We start from the raw sequence: 16,444 nt of genomic DNA, 5'->3' as shown, positions 1-16,444 counted from the left end.
CCCTACACACCTGAGCTGGCAGGCACCAAGCGGGGGACCCCAGCCATTGCCGTTGCTCATTGCAGTGCCTGCCTGGTGTGTGTGCGCCTCCCTCCTCCCACGCTCTGGCTTTATTGCCCCCGCTGCTGCTGTTGTCCCCATCACTGTCCCCAGGCCTCAAAATGCTCAAAATGGCGGCAGGCCGTAAGGGGAGCAGGGCAGCCCAAGGGACACCGGGGACCGGATCGTCTCTCTCATTCCCCCAGCAGCGCTGTGCGTTCCCACAGGCGGCCTGAGGCCGGCTGTCAAGGACGTTTGGGAGAACTGGGGCACGTCTTTATCGCTCCTCATGCCCGCCGGGCTCCCGTCTGACATGGTGAGGGCACAGAACCCCCACGCCCTCACTTTGGGAATCAAGGGCGAACCAACGGACCAATCAGAGAGCGACTTCCGTGCACCTCGCCCAATCACCAACCTCCTGCAGGTTTCAGGGCGGAGGCGGGGAGACGACTACCGCTGGCCGCCATGCTTGCTGCTGGCAAAGCGCGACCTGCCCGCACGGCGCCCTTACGCAACATGTCCGGCGGGGCTAAAGGCGGAGAGGGGGCGTGGCTATGCAGCGAGGCCCCGCCCCCCGCGGCCGGTGTGGGCGGGGCCTCCGCTTCCTGCCCGTCGGGGCCGGGCGGGTGCCCGCGCCCCAGGCGCTTGGCCCCGCCCCGCCCGCGGGGTGTCCGCGCCCCGCCCGCAGCATGCAGGGCGCCGCCGCCATCCCCGGGGACGTCCGCGGCCTCCTGGCAGGTACGGGCGGGACGGACCCACCGACAGACCGACGGACGGAAGGAGGGAGGGATAGAGGGAGGAGGGAGGGAGGGAGCGAGGAGGGCTGGCTTCCCGGGGGGCGGGCCGGCGGGATGTGCCGGCACCGGCACCGGCACCGGGAGCGCCACCGGCAGCGGCACCGGGAACGGGAGCGGGGTGGCCCCGGGGGTGCCGCTGCACCCTGCTCGCAGCGGGGAGGGGAAGGGGAGGGGAGGCGCGGAGCTCCCTGCCCTGTGCCCCTGTGTCCCGCTAAGTTCACTTCCACCTCTGTTTTTTATTTATTATCATTATTATTATTATTATTTTTTTTTTGGGAAAAAAAAGATCCCTAAAAGTCCCGAAACGGCCTCGAAACGGTTTCGGTTTGAGCGGGAGCGGCGCCTTCCTTGTGACAACTTCTCTTTCTGCCGCAGGAACTTGCACGGCTCTGAGCCGCGCACGCTGCCCGTGCCCCCGGGACCGTGCCAACGAGGCCGAGCACCTGCTGGGTGCGGGGGCTGCTCGCCTCTGGGAAATGGTCACTGTTAAACACCGGGGCGGGCAGAAGTAGTGCCTGAAGTGCTCTGCTCGCACCTCTCAACCCCACCTTGAAAGCCCTTCTGCCGGCTCTCCCTGAGAGAGTTGTTCCCGCTGTTCCCAAGCACCTTGTGTGGAGGTTGTGCCACCTGTAGGAGCGCCCCCAGGGAAGGCCACCAGCAGAAATGGGAAGCTTTTGGTGATTTCTCATCATGGGATTGATTCGTAATAATAATAACAGAGAAGCTCTAGAGAGCTTTTCCAGCCCTCTGTGGTGTTGCAGTGTCCCGGAGCCTGTGCTCACATGAAGTTTTTGTCTGGTTCAGAGTGACTTTCGCTGGGCGAAGTCGCTCCAAGAAACTCTTCTGGGGGAGGCTGATATGATGCAGATGGGATAACTTCAAACTTTTTTCTTTCTTGTCATGGTGCCTCATCTATACAACCCGTCCTTCTCCATGTCTTTTTCCAGTCTGACATGGAGAAAGCGTTATAAAAGTTTGTGTTTTGAAGTGAAACTGTGAAAACACCTATTTTCTCCCAAGAGGGATGTCAGTGTGCGCTGTCAGAGTTCAGCAGCCTAAATCATGCCTGGGTATCTCCTGTTTGTACTCCAAGTACAACTTTAGCTTTTCTGGAAAAAAATGAGATAGGTTCAATAGTGCCATCCATAATCGCGAATGGAATGATTTACCCATGGTCTTTAAATCTTTTGTCATTGTTATGGTAGCATAAATGCTACACAATATGTCTCTATAAGCACTGTTTTAGATTTAATTTACATTCACATGCAATTTTGGTTTGGGTCTTGATGCAAAATGAGCTTAACACTTGTTAACTTTATGGCGGTGCAATTGTAGAGCAAACAGAAATCTAGCAGAGAGGAGATGGGGAAGTGAGGAACAAATACTAGTTTGTAACTTTTAGGCCCTACTTGCAGAATTATCAAAGGGAAACAAATGCATGGATAATTATGGTCATGCAATGTAAAAATTCAATAACCTGATTCTGTTTTTCAAAAACAAAGCCTGACTTTTTACAGTTAATGTGTTAACACCCCCCATTAATTGCTACAAGTATAAAGTTTCATGAAATTAGAGTAGTTCAAATGGTATGAGCAGTTCTTTTGTGGCCACATTTAGGTTCTGGTAATCTTTATTTATGTAGTGCCCTGCTGCTTTTTGCCTGAACTATTCACGTACTGAAGATGTATGGTAATGGAGGAAGGAAGGGAGCTCTGTCATATCTTTGCTATTCATTAAGCATCCCTTATACAATACAAAGGCTGCAGTGAATAGATAGTCACTCATTTCTGCATGCTCTTCTTCAAGGGTGCTTCTTAATGTATTATTTTAATGGCTCACAGGTATTGATTCAACACCTCTTTGAGATGAAAGAATATTGTTTTCCCGTCGGTAAAATTAGCGTAATAAACAAGATGTGATCTGGGGTCACAAAAATAATCAATGGCAGAACAGAAGTGGAATTCAGATTCACCTGCCTCTGTGCTGTGCTGGTTTCTCCAGAAAATAATGTCAGTTGGATGTCTCTATTCAGTGGCCATTATGAGTGGCTGGCACTTTTTCATATCAAGTTCTGTCGAGAACATGCAGTTGATGTCTAGTGTCAAGCACCCTTTTTTTTTTTTTTTTTTTTTTTTTTTTTAGCCTGATGTTTGTAGAGCAGAGAGGCAGTGACAGATACAAAATCTCATAAATATTGTGCTTTTTCCCCGTCCTAGAGCTTTTTGCCTACTTTTCCCAACTTCAGCAACAAATGGAGTAGCGATCATATGGATTTCCTTATCCCTGCTTGGCCTTGATTGATTGTTAGAGAACTGTCCGCCCCCCTATGCTGAACAAGTAGGGGTCCTACTGGAAAACATGCTAAGTGCTCCTGTAGTTAAACATGGTGATAATGGGAATAAACACGCCAGGGGATGAATTAAAGTTGCACAGGAAACTTTCTGACTCGTGAGTGCTTTACTTTGAACCCAAACAATATTATATCTTCAATGCAAAAACAAATTCTGTCACACATGCTGGCAGGGTCACTGTAGCTGCATGTCAGTGGCGCTGAAATGTTCCAGGCAGAAGCACAGCTTGAGCTCGGGGCTAACCACATTAGTTGGAAGCAGGAGGAAGCTGTTTCTGTAAAGCTTAAGGGGAAAGGTCAGTGAAGCAATGGGCTTATTGCAGAGGATTGCTGGGATTTCACAATCCCGTCTTCTCTTCTCTGGCTTGTTTAAGTGGTGGGAGGGAAACACTGGAAGCAGAAACAGGGTCCTCTGGTCACAAGTTGAACTTCTGGTGAGGGGAGAAAGACGTCTTGTTGCTCTCTTTACACCTGGGAGGTGTGTGGTAGCATATCTAACTTCTTCATTCCCACCTGCGTCTCTGCACCTTCCAGATGATGCTTGAGGTTTTGGGATTTAGTGAAGGAAGCCCAGTTCTACTGTGTTTTTTCTTCTTTTGAAAAGGTATCCTCTGTGTGTGTGTTCAGGATCTCTTTGTGGATGCTTGGCAGAGTGGGATGTTATTTGTTATATTTTTTTTCTTGCTGTCAAATTATGATTGGTTATGTTGGAGGCCCCTGCTCTTTTTCTTTTTTTTTTCTTTACTTCTTGATGCACACTCTAAGCTTTGGCCTGTCCACAGCTGAGAAGGACTTCAGAGGCTGTATTTTCCCCAGAGGCATATTATTTCTTCTGTAACATAAATCAGACTGGTTGCTTCAGTCATCTAGATGGAAAAAAATATATATTTTTTTAATTTGTGGAGATTTAGTTGGAGGAGTTGAGAATGCTTTATTTTGGAAGTTTTTGGTAGTGTTGTGATCTTTAGATATACGTAGCATTTTTCTTTTCCACTTATCTTCATGACATCCATGATTATAGTAAGGGTCTTACTGTTTTTTTTTTTCAGTTCTCCTTTTGCACTTGTCAGCATTTCTAGTTTGAATTTCTGTATTCATATATGAAAAGTTATAAAGATTTTTTTTCATCATGGAAATGGAATAAAACCCTTTTTCTAGTTCATATAGAGATGGGAAAATTCCATATCCACTTTTCCTTGTTCTACAAAACAAACAAACAAAAAATAAAACTAAACAGTAAAATTCTGTTCTTGCCTTCAGGACTGTTTCCACCGAAACGTTACTCAGTTTGTTTAAATGCTTGGTTGTATTATCCAAATTGCCTTATTTCATGATTCTGTGGTTCTAAACTTTTCCTCAAATTAATATTTGTTTTGCCCCCTTGTTTCACTGCACCCTGGAAACAGCATGCAGAAGGGTGCAAGGTGAGAAAACTGTGAGATGGTAGATCCAGTGCATGAGTCAAGAAAGTTTCCTTATGCTTACCTCTTATTTCTGAGTGCTGCAGTAGTTATATTTACCCCTGATGCCCAGAAAACTAGCTGTCCTTATTGACCTCCTTGTCAGCTGTTGCTGGGCTTGCTCCTTATGTTCCTATCATAAGAAATATCACCTAGGTACATCATAGCTCTTTTTCACTGGCTGGCTTGATTTTAAAATGAGGCTTTCATTTAAAACTTTACCTTTCTGTGTTTTAAAGTACCATTTTCCCATTACCATGGCTTTAATGAATGCTGGTTCTTGCTGAAGAACCCATCTTTAGACGATAAACCAGGGCGATTATAGACGTTTTCGAAGCAGACAAGTATTTACAGCTTTGGTAATATATATGTATTTCAATAGTAATGGAATAAGAATAGAAACAGTGAGGTGAAAAAATGCGTGGAGGCATTCCTGGTAAGAAATAACCTCCAGTGATTTGAAACATAGTTCAATTGTCTCTGCCATAAATTTGAGAATAAGTGTCATATATGGGTGATAAAAATGGCATAGGCTATTTTTTATATACTCATTATTCACTTAGTTTGTCTTTTTCAATTAACGTGGAGTCTATCTTCCCCATCTGACTGGGTTTACATTTCTTTCATAATCATATGTCAACAAACCACAATAGATGCAGCATAATGTAGCATACAGTGTAAATCTTTAGGTTAATCCTTAACATTTTTTATTATAGTTCATTTGGAATCACTTTGTAACTTGATCATGATTTGTACTAGTATGGCTTTTTCATGATAAGCTTAATGTGTTACAGCTTGATCTTTTCTCACCTCTTTAATGTAGAGAGAGGATGCTCAGCTACCCAGTCAATGGGATTAGAATATAGTCCTTGATTATGATTCTGTTTTTCTTTCACTTCTTAAAAGAGATGCCTTATCTGTTTACTTCTTCAGAGGAGTCTCAGTGGTTTTAGGGTACTTCTGCTTTCTAAATCATTAACAGAAATTGTTGAGCGTTAATGTTTTTCAGTATTTTCACTTTGTATGTGGCGACAAGGCAAGATACCCTTGCTTTTGGAGATCTAAGCTTCAACAGTTTGTAAAGGCAGTCCTTTCCAGGACTTTGTGCTAAAGGAATGTTCACCTATCTATTAGACTGGATCAATGTGATTATTTTTAAATATCTTAGTGTCAGTCACCTTTATTTTATATCTGTTTCTGTAGGTGTTTATGTAGGTATAGGTACATATTTGTGTGTGTGTATATAAAGACAGTTTAGCAAACTCTGGAGAGAGACTTCTGAATATAGTTGGGGAGGAAGGGGGGAGAGAGCAGAAGCAAAATCCTCAAATATTTCTTGATTTAAAAGGTGCCAGATTTATGTGCAGAGGGATAGGCAGTCACAGGTATTGCATGATAATTTGTCTTCGGGCCTGTTCCGTATTGACGAGTTGTACAAAAAGTTTGAAACCCAATGAATTAATTGCTTTCTAATGCTACCCTGTGTAAAGCTGAAAGATAAGTGGCAGCCTGTTTGATGTTGGTCACCTTTGAAAAGTGTCTGTGCACAAATGTGCCTAGCTTGCAGCTACCTTCAGAAATGTGCTGGCCGGCCTTCCAAAATTCCCTGGCTTGCAGCCAGCTCCTGGCTCTCGCAAACCGTAGTGTGGAGGAGAGAGATGGGAAAGGGCTGGTGGTGGATTGTTGTGCTGACCTGCCGTTCCCTCCTGGTGTGACCGGCAGCACATCCACCAGGTGACATGGTGCAAGTGTCCCTTGTCATATGATGGCTGTGTGTCCAGTCCTGGCACGGGGTCGCTCGGCATTCTCATCAGGTCGCGTAAAGGGAGCTGGCTGCCTTCCCTGCCCCGTGAGTGGAAACACACCTCTCTCATCACTCTGTCATTTGAATAGCATGAGCTCATCAGGTGGTGAAGAAGTGACTAACATTTTGGTTATCTGAAGAAGGAGGGGAGAAAGGAAGGCCCAGGTCACAGTGTTTGTCTCTGTGAGAGCCTGTTGGGCCCACCTCAACACAAAAAATGGGTGGTTCTGTCCTATGTATGTTTGTCTATAAGTACAACTGGTAATCATTGGAATAAGCACTATAAACAACAAAGTACTGTGAGTTATGATTGGTACTCTTAAATGCAGCACTTGCTTTGGGCTAAAAACCAACAATATTCTTGAAAGCATCCGTGTGTGCTGTTTCCATCTTCATTAAAGAAAGTAGCCCCAAAGACTTCAAATGGTGGAAAACTTGCAGAAGGTATCTGCTTACAGTTATTGAAGTAAGGAGAAGCACAAAATGTTTTAACGATGAAAATCAAAAACAATCTTAACTTTTTTTTCCTCCTGAAAGGAATGCAGATGGAAACAAAATTAAACTGGCCGTTCGGCTTTTCCCGGTTGTCTGAAATGGCAATTAGGCCTTGAGCTACACGAGGCGGCTGAATCGGACAAAGCTCTACTGTAGTGTGACTTCTCAGCTCTATCAGCTTGCAACCTGTATTGACAGAGCAATTTGTGAGGGGATCTTATCAATTGGATCTTTCAGTCCCGTGTCTGTTGTTCGTTTCTGTAGGCAAATAATTTCTCGGGGGTATGGTTCAGGCGAAGGTGAAATCATGAGATTTAAGAAACTGAGGATAAGTACTACAGTCAAGCAATCAGGCAGTTTAACATGCAAGCTTAACAAAAGTTTGAGTAAGTTTTCAAGGTTTATTTCTCTTTGAAATTCTGGTATTTTCAGTGGAAATAATCAACTGAGTAGCTGAGTTGCTATGGTGGTAGACCTCCCTCCGCAATGTGTGATTCTAAATAGCTGCTCAGTTTGTTAGAAACAAGGGATGGAAATATGGAAAAGCATCATTTGTTTCATGTGTTGTTGGAAACTGATGAGTAAAAGTTCCTTTAAATCATGAACCAGTTCAAAGAGGTTTTCTTCTTGCTGTTTCTCTTTTTGTTTTCTTAAATTAATGAATGGGCCAAATGCTACTGAAGCATAAAGGAAATGGATTTACACTCAGATGCTTGTGACTAGTAACTTACACTACTAATGCATCTCAGCATTAAACTGTCAGAGAAGAGATCAAGTATTGGATCATCCTGGAGAAGGAAGAGCAAATTAGTGACTAGAATAGTGGTGAGAAATAGGTAAATTTTGTATCTTCTGTATGAAGTTCTGCCTGAAATTGACTGTATAAGACTTGCATCTCTCATACCAAAGAGCTGAGTCTCATTCTAAGGTAAGTTTGAGGAATGTCATAGAAATTGAGTCATCATTCCCTTATGTTAAGCCAGCGATGAAGCTTTTGCTAATTATTCCTTTCATAATCTTCCATGGTGTAGAAGAACAGGTAGTGAAGTAATGATCATAACTTAGATTTTCTTGCTTCTTGTCCAGAGGAACTTAGGATAAGTGACTAATCTCATGTGCATCTGGCACATCATGAATGGATTTACAGCGCTAGATCAGAAGATGGTTTGAGGAAGACATATATCATCTGTGTAATTGTCAGTAGTTAAGAAAATGTATGATATAGTAATATGGTATTTGCAAGTATATTACTTCTTTGGCATCCTGTTAAAGATCATGCATACATCAGGTCTGTCTTCATATATTGGGGCTGTGATGAAGCAAGCCATACGCTTTCTCTGAACACACATAAGAGACAGTGTTCCACGATGAGTATAGAGTATTCTGTTTGTGGCTACCTGAACTTATAGAACTTGTTTTAGTCTCACGGGAGAGTGAAGACATTCCAGGGAGGTCTTCTCTGTAAGTGCTGCTGTGTAGAAACAACTAACTTGTCAGGAGGTTGTGTGTGCTTGCTGTCTTTCTGGCTCTCCCCCACCTCACTTTTCATCTCCCTCTCCACCTCATTATCTGCTTTTACTGAGAATAGATGAAGCGTCTACTTCTGCCCTGTACCTCCATGGTTAAAAACGCTGTATTATTTCTGCTTTTGAAGTCCAAGCTTTTCAGGAAAAGAACAGGTTCTCTCAGTAATGTAGTTAGTCAGATTTTTCATATCTACAGTGCATTCTAAGCCAGAAATGATAATAAACTTGGTTTCTCTTCCCCACCCTACTCTTAATTGTGTTATCTCAACATCAGTGATTAAAGAAAGCTTTGACAGTCAGTCAAAACCTGAGATGACATAATACTCAGCTGGGTTTTGAGCTTTTCCAAGAAGTAATGAAGCCCACTGAGTTTACATGAAAACTTCTGAGGCAAAGCTGGTGATTTAATGTTTGAAGATTACTGTGTAATCATTGCTCTTTATTTATAAACCACCTGATTATTCAAAGCTTTCACATTGTTGCTGTAATGGAAGGTAGAAGTGGCTATCCGTTTTTTTTGAAATAAATATGCAAAAGTGTGAAGAAACCAATATTTAATCAGCATGTCCCTTCGAGACTGAAAGGTTGGTCTTTACCGGAAAATCCTGTTAGGTATAATTGAGGAAAAACTGTTGGCTGTTCTGGCTTTTGCCCTCAGAAAGTAGCAGGTCTTCTGACCCAAGGGAGGCTTTGTGGACAGTCAGTGTTTTGGGACTGCGTGTGCCTTTCCTTGCTCCCTTGATCGGAAATTACAATCGTTGGGATTTATGGAGATGTATAGGTTTTCTGTGTGTTAGGACAAGATGTTTCCATGTATGCTTGGCTTACGGCATTGAGGCCTTTGGGGTGCAAGTCTGGAGGATTCATTAATAGACATGTTAAGTGCCTTTCCTTCTGTCCTTTTACAGAAGGAATCACATAGAACCGAGGTTTTTTTTTTTGTTGTTTTTTTTTTTTCTTTTCCTGCCTTGGGGACTGCTCTGAGAAACATGATGGGGAAGGTTCTCCCTTCCCTCTTATGGGAATGGGGAATAATATTATTTTTCAGAACTTCAAAAATGCTTGAAAAATGCAGATTTTACCATATTTTGTGAAGACAGCAAGTCCATGTAAATATTCTGGTAAATTACTTGAATCACATGAAAGAATTACATCTTTGTAATGGTATGCTAGTGTTCTCAAAGAGTAACTTTTGACTTGCTTTCTTGCAACCGACAGGATGAAGAGTGACACGTTTCTGTGGAATTTCTGGTTTGTAGAGAAAAAAGCAGGCAATTAAAGCTTTCAGTTAGGGAACCTGAAGTAAATATTCACTTAACACTGTTTTAAAGGGTAATTTTTGCATGTGAATATTTGAGTACTTACTTGGCTGGTTTTGTATTTTCATTATGAAAAGTGAAATTTCATTCAATTGATGGGATGAAAATACCTTTTTGTCATTCCAAAAAAGATGGAAGTATCTTTTCATCTAATTTGAAAAGGCACAGAATAAATCAGTACTATTGGTATCTACATGTACGTACACAGGTTGTGCCAAAGTGTGGGTGGGGGGCACCTGTTGGGGGTGTTCGTGACTCAGGTACACTTTCCCTTCTTGAATGAACGAGTGTTATCCCATACCGCTGAGAAAATGAAGTTAACAAGCAAGATTATTTTTTTTTCTGTAGTTCTGCTTTTCAATTCTTAGGATAGTTGATTGGTAATCACAAGAATTTTTTATGGTGAATTTAGGGAATTATTTTTGTTAACCAAGAAAATATACTACTGGAGGACTTGCTCTCACCAAAATTAAGTCACTGCACTGTTTTTGTACTATGCACTGGATATGTACTATATTACAAAGAACCACAGTAGCTTTTATGGGATGCTTTGATTCTACGTTACTATATAAATATGTCTTCTGTGTAAGAATAAAAAAAATACAATGCAGGTTAGAGTTTTAGTTTGTGATTTTACAAGTGCATATATGCACTTCAAGTACATGCTTAGTCTTGACTAATTCAGTGTGGTTATTTTCATGGCTACCTAATTGTTTGCAGGGTTAAGGCTTTGGTTATAAACTTTTAGTCACATAGGGAGATCAGAGGCAAAGCGAGAACGTTTGAAAATACTGGAACCAGTAAGTGACCTATATTAGTGGCCAAGTAGGCATTACTGCTGAAACAGTGAATTTCCTACCGCTTTCCTACCTTGATCTTCTGAAGTAACATGGCAGTAATACTTGCATAAAGGCTGTTTCCATGTTTTAGCTTTATTCCTTACTTTAGATGATGGAAAGTAATTGTTACAGTACTGAAATTTATTAGGACTTACTTGGCATAATTAGGTGAGCAAGAATCAAATGTCACCATAGGATTTGCTGTGCTAAGCATAAGTAGATCAGAGCACAAATGTATCCCATTTAGAATCTGAAATGTCTGCTAGCTATGCTGTGTGTAGGCCTGAAAATAATTTTCTTAGTTTCTTCATAGTAGTATCTGGACAAACTCATTACAGCAGTATGTCTTATTTGAGCTGTACAATTTTTTCTTTATTTTCTTATTTAGATGTCGACACGTTTATTTCTCAAACCCTAAAAGGAGAAAATCTGTCTAAGAAAGCAAAAGAAAAAAAGGATGTTCTTCTTAAGAAGATAAAAGAGGTTAAGGCAAGGTATGTGAGCTTTATGGCTTTCATATGTTAATATGTTGTAATGTAACTTACTGATAACTTAGTTGTGTTTTTTTTTTTTTTTTTTTATAGTCTTTTAATAAGTGTTAGCAATATTAATAATCTGTTTATATCTTGATTTTGTCAGATAATCTGTATGGGTTTACCTCTATATCGTTCATGAAGCTGCTAGGATTCAGTAAGAAAAGGGAATGTAAAGATTTGTCCCATTTGAATTGCTGTAATATTCTGAACCCTGACTGTAAAACTTGTTGCATAGAGCTTACTTTCACCCCTACTTTAAATAAGACTCATTAAAATACAAGAAAGAAAATGTATTAACAATATGATTGAGCTTCTTATTGCCATCCTCAGCTGGTGTAACATAGTAATTCAGTGCTGAGTTTGCTTTACTGTATAGTCTGCCCTTGAGCTCTTTGTAGTAGAAAATTGAAACATAACTGGATACTAGTTTGTTTCATCAATGTTACAATAGTGAAATGCTGGGGCAGGCCAAGCAAATGTTTGTTCCGTTGATTTTTAAGTAACTACACACAACAAAAAATCAGCTATGATTTCAGACTCAGCTCTATTGTGATTTACTGTTAATAAAAACAACTTGTTTAAAGATATTTGGCTATAGTTTTGCGTGTGCTACAAAATATCCTTTGCAAGATTTATTTTCTTATAACTCTAGACAACTAAGACGTAATCTAGTACTTGCTATTCCTTTCCCATTGTCATTTCTTAAGTATCTTTCTACTGATTGCTCCTGTTGGATACCTCCTAAGCTCTGCTTTGATGATGTGCTCCTGCATATGTGGCAACTTGTTTACAGTTTCAAAGACAGCACAGTCATCTGGCAGGGGCACCATTCTTAGTATCGTAAACTGGGGGAAGACTTGAGATGTGTCCAAAACCCTTGTAATTGAAAACTTTTGTGCATTTCATTCCGGCCACAAATGCTTAAGTGTATGCATTTTTCTATCTCTTATCCTCAGACCTTTCCTTTCTCTCCTTCTCATTACTTGTAGGCATCTCCTTACTGACTAGCCTGTTACGTGCACTACTGGTTATTGTCCATAAAGATGATTTTGGCAGCTGCATTTTGTTTGCCAGTCATTTCTGGTGAAATTTTCTTTTCACACAATCTCTAGTCAGTACATGCTTCTTGAATAGCCATTTTACATAACTCTCCCATGATTATTTATCTTCATACATCAAAGTGTATCCGAGGATTATTTTTTTTTTCTGAAGAAACAGTATTTTTTGCCTGTGGGATGATAGATATTTTTTTAGGCATTACATAGTCATCTTCATATTTGAAAATGCTTCTATATTCAAGCAAGCATCAACTTTTAAATATATAGGTAATTATTAACACTTCTATTTGGATTTGAAAATATAGCACAACTAGAACTACAACTTCTGAATTTTTTTTTCCTGCTAACCTACTGTGTTATAGGATATGTTTAATGGCTTTTACTTGCACACAATTTTTGAAATAATTTTAGTAAACCTTTTAAATGTTAACGTACAAAAGCATCTTCATATTAAGATATCTGAGTTTGACATATGTACCTAGAACAGACTGCCCTATGAGAGTTGATTTTTTGTTGGAGTCTTCTTTAAAAGGACTGGGGATTCTCTCAGCTGCAAAGGTAAAATGAAATATAGTTAAATAATTTAGCCAAAAATAAAAATTAAGGAAAACTAGCAGCACTACGTTTCAATCACGGGAAGTAGTTGAAAGCTAAGAATTGTTTTATGCTCTGTTCTGTTGCTCTGGATTTGCAAGTGTGTTGCATTATGTTTTGTTTTCCTTTTTCCTGCAGTTACCCTCAAGAATTCCAGGATAAAGGTAAATGTCATGCATTTTTTTTTCCACTGTAGTATATTTTTACCGACTGACACTCAGTTGAACAATCAGAACATGCTCTGTTTTTAAATGCTGAAGCGTGTGTTGCTCGACTCTCCAGGCTGAGGCTGCTAGCTCCACCTGCTGAGGGAAACAGAAAAGAGCTTCTGAGTTTCAGACTTCGTGCTGAGCCATCATTCAGGGCTAGGTCCCGTTCCCTTCATTTAACTCATGTAAGAGTGCTTACTGATGAAAAGAAAAGTTAGAAAAATAGCTCAGAAATTAATATATATTATGTAAGTCAGAGCTTATGTCTGACTTAATTAGTAATAGCTTAACATTGTGTAAGGCCATGTCATGCAAAAAAAATTTTTTTCAGAAGAAGTGTATGCAAAGTAGTCAGTTTAGGAGATAAAATGGTAACAGAATAACTTATTTCAGCCTCTTTTCTCAACAGTGATCACAAAAGTCTTCAATTCCATAGTGATATTTCTTCAACCTTTTAATAGGCTCATCTAGTGGCAATATGATATTGGCTTTTGATCCACAGCAAATGAATGTTTTCATAATGCAGCAGGATCTCAGACCTTTAGTTGGAGAGGAGACAATTTAATGTGTTAGTAATGAAAACTGAAGTGTGGGTTATCTATCATCTTCTAGGGGAGTTAAAACAATGCTGCAGAGTTCAGTTTAGAAAAGACTAAGGAGTGTGTTGCTACAGTGTTCTGTTCTGTAACTAAACCTGGAAGGGCTCTTATTTCCATGATGCTAATTCTTGAGGTCATGACCTATAGCCTGTGGATGCTGGTATGAGGGTCACAGTGTGAGGTCAAAAAAAAGCCTATGCAAAACTTCACTTCTTGTAGTGGTTGAGAAACTGTCTGTTTCTGTACCCAGAGGTTCAGATTTGTAGGCTACATTGTGCCTCCTGATAAAGTGAAAATATGTAAGTCATATTCAGGCAAGTAACGTTACAACAAGGCACAACAAGTTCATACATTTCTTATCACTGCTTAAGTCAAGTCATAGAAGTATAACAGTTCAACTGCGTGAAAAAATAAAACTGCCCAAAGATTGCCAAGATTTTGTAAATTAAAGCTGTGTTGATTCTTTTAAAAATTATATTAAAATCATTGCTGTTTTTTGAAGTTGTACCTTAGCACCCTTACTACAGTTAAAATGTAGTTTCCCTCCTTCTCTCACAGTCCAAACTGAATTAAGGATGAAAAAGTTAAATGTTATTTTATTAAGAAAATGACTAATGTGAAAATAGGAGAGATGCTTGTTTTGTTACAAATACGAACTTTCTGGAAAGCATGCTTTTGAAAGGTTATTATGTCTCAGTCTGCAACTCTCTAGTAAATTTGAGAATTGTCTGCAGAGAACAGCTTTTGATTACGGCTTCTTTTTTTTAAAGTTCAAGGAAGTTCTAACCTATTTGCTTTCTTCATTGGCAATTTGATTCAGCATTCCTTTTGCAACTCACAATTTATTGATAAAAATAAGGTTTCATTATCTCCAGTAAAATGTGATTTAATTGATATAGTCTGTAATTGTAGCTATAAAACTTGCTCTTACTTCTGTGAAAATTATATTCGATCTTATTCTTTTTATTAGAGTGTATTTGCTTCTTAAGGAGGATATATTGTGTCTTTTATTTAATTCCCATGATCATCTCTTTAGTTTCATCTCTCTGAAACTATGTACAGATGGTGAAGCTTGCAAATGCTGACATCTTAGTTTTCTTTCAGTATTTATCAATAAAATGAGAGGGCTTTAAAGTTATACCATTGTCTTCTGCAAATAAGGATAAGTTTCTCCAAATCCAAGTACATTTACATCCACGAGTATGAAAAATTTGTAAGAAACATGAGCCTGCATTTATTTGCAAAATATTTGTGGGAATGTGGTTCAGTGGTGTGAGTTGTCAGTGTAATCTCCAGAGATCAAGAAATGTATGCTAAACTTTATTTGGATAGTGTCATTCTTACTTTAGGCCTGTACAAATTAGGCGTGACTTGTGTAGGTGTAGAACAAAGGACTCACATGGAGGTGAGCAGTCAGATTCTTTGCCAGCTATTGGTGTAACAAAGCAGAGGCAGCTGCTGAATGAGGTCAACTTTTGTGCATGTTCTTACCTACGTGCACACCTAGATGTTTGAAAAATGGAAAAAATTAATATTTAAAACTGCAATGGTATTGATGGGAAAGACGTCTGACCATTCCTCCAACCCTCTCCAGAGAAAGAAGAAATACTTGCAAAGTATGAGGTGATAAAGGAGAATATCTTTTAGGAAAAAAGGAGGGGTGGTGGAAGCAGAGATGTGGAGACTGTACTGAAACGATCTAGGAATGAAAAAAACTACTGTGCACGTTTAACTCATTTGCCGTTCTTTGTTTTGTATTAGCAATTTCTTATTTTTTTAATGCAAATAGTAGTCTTTTTTGTAGCTGAAAGGAACGGTGCAGAATGATTCACACTATGTGCAGTATCATCATGCTATATTAATTGCCATGCTGTCTTAGCTCTTGTCAAGAATCCTGTGGGCTGTGACCTGACATCGTTCCAGAGGCACGTAGAAGAATGTTTTAAAGGCTGAAAGAAGTGGACTACGTTTTCAAAATTCTTATATTTCCTAAATAACGTAAAGCAACTTGACTCTGGTCTCTCAGATAGCAGTTTGTAAGTTGTTCCACAAGCATGCTTCGTGGGCATCTGCTTGTCGCTCCGCTTTGTTTCACCACTGCTTGTTCCTGAAGTTCCACTGGCTTTTGCGTGTAGTGACTAGCCTGTTTGTCTAAGGTATTGCAAGTGGGCTTTTGTTGTAAGGGCTTTTGCCAATAGCATACGGAATCTTGCCTCCTATAAAGATAAGGCAAAGAGGTTTAAAATAAAATAACAAATATCGAAGAGCCTGCGCATGAGTAGAATCTGGCTTCTTAAAAATGAAATCATCCATATGCATATCTAACTTTCAGAAAGTGCCTCCATACTTCTTTGCAACTGACCTGATGAAATCGAGCACTTTCTTGCGTCCTCATCAGAAAGAAAAAGCCTATTACTGACTTGTTAGGTCAGTAAATATGCTGGCATATGCATCTTTGGTGCCTATGTACTGAAAAATGAAGCTTTTTATGGGAAGTGTGAACACGTGAAAATTTAAGACACTAAATTCATAGTACAGTCAAATATTTGACTTGTGTTACCTAATGATACAATGACTTTTACAGTTAAGCAGAATGCTGATTTATAAAGTGGATTTGTTCTCATGATGAAAAAAGTATAATTATTATCCAAAATAATAATATTTCTATAAAAGTATTTATTAAATTGTTAAATATTTTATTCTTAAATTAAGGAACTCACTGGAAACTTCTTTTTGCTCTTAGACACTTCTGCATATATTTTTTTTTTTTAAATTTGAGCTATTTGACTCCTCATCTAAGCAGTTTAAGCAAAAATAAA

The 16,444-nt window shown here is 39.8% G+C and overlaps 1 protein-coding gene across 1 annotated transcript in view; it reads left to right on the top strand.

Moving 5' to 3' along the window:
- The first annotated feature begins 645 nt into the window (after positions 1–645).
- Positions 646–16,444, top strand: part of SKAP2 (src kinase associated phosphoprotein 2) — a 114,661-nt gene continuing 98,862 nt past the window's right edge. Inside the window, exons 1-3 of the mRNA XM_082753062.1 lie at positions 646–777; positions 11,018–11,123; positions 12,956–12,981. Of these exons, the coding sequence (XP_082609188.1) occupies positions 729–777; positions 11,018–11,123; positions 12,956–12,981 (181 nt within the window). The 5' untranslated portion in view covers positions 646–728. The remainder of the gene's footprint in view (positions 778–11,017; positions 11,124–12,955; positions 12,982–16,444) is intronic.

This window comes from Aythya marila (genome assembly GCF_965140915.1).
Source record: "Aythya marila genome assembly, chromosome: 2".
NCBI classification, from domain to species: domain Eukaryota; kingdom Metazoa; phylum Chordata; class Aves; order Anseriformes; family Anatidae; genus Aythya; species Aythya marila.
The sequence above is the reverse complement of the archived record's forward strand: the minus strand, read 5'-3'. Positions and strand labels throughout refer to the sequence as shown.